The sequence below is a fragment of the Hemitrygon akajei genome, chromosome 27 (genome assembly GCF_048418815.1).
Source record: "Hemitrygon akajei chromosome 27, sHemAka1.3, whole genome shotgun sequence".
NCBI lineage: Eukaryota > Metazoa > Chordata > Chondrichthyes > Myliobatiformes > Dasyatidae > Hemitrygon > Hemitrygon akajei.
This window is the reverse complement of record NC_133150.1, coordinates 48,068,074-48,073,354: the sequence shown is the minus strand read 5'-3', so window position 1 is coordinate 48,073,354 and position 5,281 is coordinate 48,068,074. Positions and strand designations below refer to the sequence as shown.

Below are 5,281 nucleotides of genomic sequence, written 5' to 3'. Positions count from 1 at the left end.
TTCTTCCCCTCAGCCATCAGATTTCTGAACAGTCTATGAATCCATAAATAGAACCTCAGTACTTTGCTCTCTTTTTGTGCTTGTTATTTCTTAATATATTTCTTCTTGCACATTATTGTATCTCTTATTGCAGTGTACTGTTGCCGCAAAACAACAGATTTAATGACATCTGTCAGTGATTATAAACCTGATTCAGATTCAGACATGATAGTAGATACCTTGACAACTGTAATTACCACCTAGAGTGGTTAAGTAGTACAAGTACCAGAAGGGAGTGTTGGTGGGCAACTGTGAGAAGGCGGGGGTCGATCAGAAGTCTGCACATCAAGGCCCCTTCAGCCAGAGCCATGGACCTCTGGGGAAGTTGAGCAGGGCTTGTTTTTTAACCAGCACCTTTCTGATGGCAGGTCCTGAAACTGAAGCATTAACTCCTGTTTCTCTCCACACAGATGCTGCCTGACCTGCTGAGTGTTTCTACAGTTTTCTGTTTTTAATTCAGACTTTCAGCATCCGCAGTTTGATATAAGAGCCTGCCAAAGGAAATGAGGGCGGAATGTACTTTAAACTCTCAAGTGTAAAAGTTGTTGGGAAAATTACAAACTCCAATTCTGAGAGAAAGAGAAACAGATTGAGCTTTTAAAAAAAACCTTAGTTTTATAAATCTCACCAAGCTGTGGCCCTGAATTTGTCAAAGCTCCCCCTGCTGCTGGGAGTGCAGAAGTGCAGAGAGGTCGGGTGCTGGTGAACTGGTAGATTACACTCAGTGCTGTATGTCTCTACATTCAGTGACCACTTCATTAGTGACCACCTCCTGTACCTTATAAAGTGGCCACTGAGTGTACATTAGTACTGGTTTATTATTGTCACATGGATACATTCCTGCATACTGTTCAGAGAAATCAGAATCAGAATCAGGTTTAATATCACCAGCATATGCCGTGGAATTTGTTAACTTTGCGGCAGCAGTACAATACATGATAATATAGACAAAAACTGTGAATTACAGTAAGTCAAATTAACTAAGCAGGGTAAAAATAGAAGTAAAAAATTAGTAAGGTAATATTCATGGGTTCAACGTCCTTTCAGAAATCGGATGGCAGAGGGGAAGAAGCTGTTCCTGAATCGCTGAGTGTGTGTGCCTTCAGGCTCCTGTACCTCCTCCCTGTTGAGAAGAGGGTACACCCTGGGTGGTGGGGGTCCTAAATGATGGACGCTGCCTTTTTGAGGCATCGCTCGTTGAAGATGTCCTGGATACTACAGAAGATAGTGCTCACGATGGAGCTGGCTGAGTCGACAAGCTTCCACAGCCCCTCGCAATCCTGCGCACACCAGGCTGTGGTGTAGCCAGTCAGAATGCTCTCCACTGGACATTTTCAGACACTTGTACGAAACAGCAAGGTGGCAGTACTCTCTGAGGAAGGGCCCAACACACATAGCTTTTTATTTTTGCTCAATATGACAAACCATAGATCCACATCTACCTCAACTCTGAACTGATTTCACAACCGACAGACTCACTATCAAGAACTCTACAACTCATGGTCTCAGTATTATTTATTTACTTTTTGCATGATTTGTCTTCTTTTTCAGATTGGTCAGTCCTTGTTTATGTATAGATTTTCATAAATTCTGTTGTACTTCTTTACTTTCCTGAAAATAAAAGAAAATGAATCTCACTGTGACATGTATGCATGTGGATAATACATTTACTTTGAACCTTCGAATCATTTCAACCATGTAAACGGCACATTTGGGCAGATTTCATTTCACAAAACCAACAGTTAAGTATCAGAGACATCACTGAAGTACGTTCAGAGTGATCCCACAGCCCCCAAGTTTCAGAATGGTGTGATATCCCTTTAGGACAGAAATGGAGAGCAGATTTTTAGCCAGAGGGTGGTGAATCTGTGGAATTCATTGTCATGGATGGCTGTGGAGGTCATGTCATGTCAAAGCAGATCCTTGATTAGTAAGGGTGTCAAAGGTTATGGGGAGAAAGCAAGAGAATGGGGTTGAGGGAGAAAGTAAGCCATAATAGAATGGCTCAATGGCCTAATTCTGTTTCCTATGTTTTTTGGTAAGGCTGGATTATCTTAAGACCATAAGATATGGGAGCAGAATTAGGCCATTTGGCCCATCAAGTCTGCTCCACCATTTCATCATGGCTGATCCATTTTCCCTCTCAGCCCCAAATCTCCTGTCTTTGCCCTGTATTACTTCATGCCCTGACTAATCAAGAACCTATCAACCTCTGCCTTAAATAACCCAAAGACATGGCCTCCACAGCTGTCTGTGGCAATGAATTCCACAGATTCACCACTCACTAGCTAAAGAAATTCCTCCCCATCTCTATTCTAAAAGGACACCCTTTTATTCTGACGCTGTGTCCTCTAGTCTTGGACTCTCCCACCATAGGAAGCATCCTCCCTACTTCCACTCTATCAAGGCCTTTCACCATTCAATAGGTTTCAATGAGGTCACCCCTCACTCTTCTGAATTCTAGTGAGTACTGGCCCCGAGCCGCCAAACAGACTTCATGTGACAATTGTGATGCTTTCCTTTCTCCAGGCCACCTGTCTTTGGATGAGTTTATCGACGGAGCTCGCAAGGATAAATGGGTGATGAAGATGCTGCAGATGGATGTGAACCCAGGCAGTTGGATTAATGAGCAGAGACGGAAAAGTGCTCTGTTCTAACCGTGCTGTAAAATGCCACAGGATGTGACAAATTTGTAAGCACTCAGATGTAGGGATATAGAATACAAGCAAAGGTTAGTTTGTTGCATAGAATACTGCAAGTCCAGTTCACTCGTTCATTGGCGAGAACTAGGCCCTCGTGTTGCAGGGTCGCCTGTTTCAGCCACCCAGGAGGAGAGACGCCAGGAGAGAGCAGAGGTACTGGAATCCCTACTGGTTTGGGAGGCTGGCCCCTCCCATCGGTGCTGCACCCCCAGTATTTGCTCGGTGCTGCTCTCCAGCATTCGCTTAATGCTGCCCTCTGTTGTTTGCTCGGCGCTACCCTCCAGTGTTCGTTTAGTGGAAGAACAAGCTGGACCAGGATAACTTACCATCAATCTACAATGGGTCATGCCACTCAGAGACTTGGGCTATATGTTTTTTTCTTTGTGACTGTATGTTTCTCTGCTGTCGTTGTCACATGTGCTATTCATGCTATACGCTATGTGTAGCGTGCTGTGTGTTGTGGGTAATGTGTTTTACACTTTGGGCCTGGAGGAACACTGTTTCATTGGGCTCTATTCTTGTATGGTTGAATGATAATTAAATTTGAACTTAAACTTGTTCCACCTAGCACACCAATTTTTTTTTAAAAGAAATGTTCCTCTTAGAAACTCTGTGATGTGGAAGAGATGAATCACAGGCAGGTAAATTCATTGATTTCTTTCAGTGTCTTTTGAGCATTTGTGTATGCAGCCTTATTAAGCACATTTTGTGTCCTGGTTCTGTTATTCTGTTACCATGGTCACTAGTGTTAAGGCCGAGCAACCCTCTAGTATTGATCTTTTGTTAGTCTGAAGGGCAATGCGAGGAAGTGGGTTTTCTACCTACAGAGATGTTCTGTCGAATACTCAAAGCCTGTATGTACAGTTGTAAAAGCAATGGTTTAATCAGAGCTTTCTAAGGAGAGTTGGATTACCACTTGAGACAGAATCTTCTTGACCAGAGAGAAATGGAACTGAAAGGATAGCTCTACCAGGAGCCGGAACAGGAACAGCACTGAATGACCTCATCCACTGTACTGTGGCAGTGCAAAGATGACTGAATTTTATAAAATTGTTAGCACCGCCAACAACTTTGAAAAGTATTGAACCCGAACACAGAACTACGGATACAATGACATGGGCCTGCCGCCAAAGATCTTCATCACTTTTGAAAAGCATTTTTAAATTTTGAAACGTAAATCAAATTACTGCACTCAGTGAGATGATGGTTTGGTGATATTGTTGAATCAGTAATCTCGCTGACCTCCCTGAGGACCACAGAAGCTGTTGCTGGGCCCCATATCATTGACTTAGTTGGGGGTGACTGAGTTTTGTGAATTAATGTGTACTTTGTTAATGAAATCAATAAAACAATGTTTTGTTATGACATGTGAGCATTATTTTCATCTGTGGATTTGGATCTAAAGATGATGTGAACTTCCAGGCCCCCACAATGATCGAGAACGCCATTTGGCCCTCTGACCTAAATGGCTGCTGCATCAGCTCAGGCCCACTTCCACCCGATATCTGCTTAACCATCTTCCACATTCTTGATCTGTTCTCAGCAGGAGTTGGTGTGATGCTGGTAATCACAGTCCAAGTTCTCTATCTCCAAATGACCTCACTATGCCTCACCCCAACCTTCCCCTCTTCCGATGTCCTCCTTACCTCTACCTCCACACCTCTCTCCTCTCCCTCATCCTCCATGCCCCTCCTCTCCACTCCACTCCCCCAACCTTCCCTCCCCTCCATGCCCCGAGTGATATAGACATAGAACACTATAGCTCTTCGGCCCATCCAGTCCATGCTGAACCATTAGCCTGCCTAGTCCCATCGACCTGCACCTGGATCATAGCTCTTCATACCCCTCCCTTTCCTGAACTTAGCCAAATTTCTCTTAAATGTCGAAATCGACTCTGCATCCACCACTTCCTCTGGCAGTTCACTCCATACTCTCACCACTCTCTGAGTGAAGGAGGTGCCCCTCTTGTTTCCCTTAAGCGAGGCAAATGCAGAAGGTGAGGGCCAGTTGCCTGCCTTTTTATCACTGGGGGATGACTCTGTGATATTCTGTTACCCAGATTTCTGCGGTTTGGATTATAGACTTTTTTGTCAGTCTAATAGTTTCTTTATATATCGTGTGTTGTTCACCTGACCTTTCTCTTTGTGTGTGTGTGGGGGAGTGGGATTTGGGCGTCGATGTGCTGCTCTGTTTTTGTCTGTTTTTTTGTGCAGGGAGGAGGGATTTGGGAGTCGATGACCGTGTTCTTTTCTTTCTTGGTTTTGTGGCTATCTGGAGAAGAAGAATTTCAGAGTGGTATACTTTGACAATAAATGTGCCTTTGATCCTTTGAACATTTCACCTTTTATCCTAAACCCATGACCTCTAGTTGCATCACACAACCTCAATGGAAAAAGCCTGCTTGCATTTACTCTATCTATATCCTTCATAATTTTGTATACCTCTTTCAAATCTCCCCTCAATTTTCTACATTCTAGGGAATAAAGTCCTAATCTCTTCAGCCTTTCCCTATAACTCAGATCTTCAAGTTCTGAAAGCAT

At 43.6% G+C, this 5,281-nt stretch overlaps 1 protein-coding gene across 1 annotated transcript in view; it reads left to right on the top strand.

The window, feature by feature from the left end:
* guca1b (guanylate cyclase activator 1B) overlaps positions 1 to 4,106 on the top strand; it is a 14,519-nt gene extending 10,413 nt beyond the window's left edge. The window contains exon 4 of the mRNA XM_073030881.1: positions 2,569 to 4,106. Within this exon, the coding sequence (XP_072886982.1) occupies positions 2,569 to 2,696 (128 nt within the window). The 3' untranslated portion in view covers positions 2,697 to 4,106. The remainder of the gene's footprint in view (positions 1 to 2,568) is intronic.
* Positions 4,107 to 5,281: the final 1,175 nt, after the last annotated feature.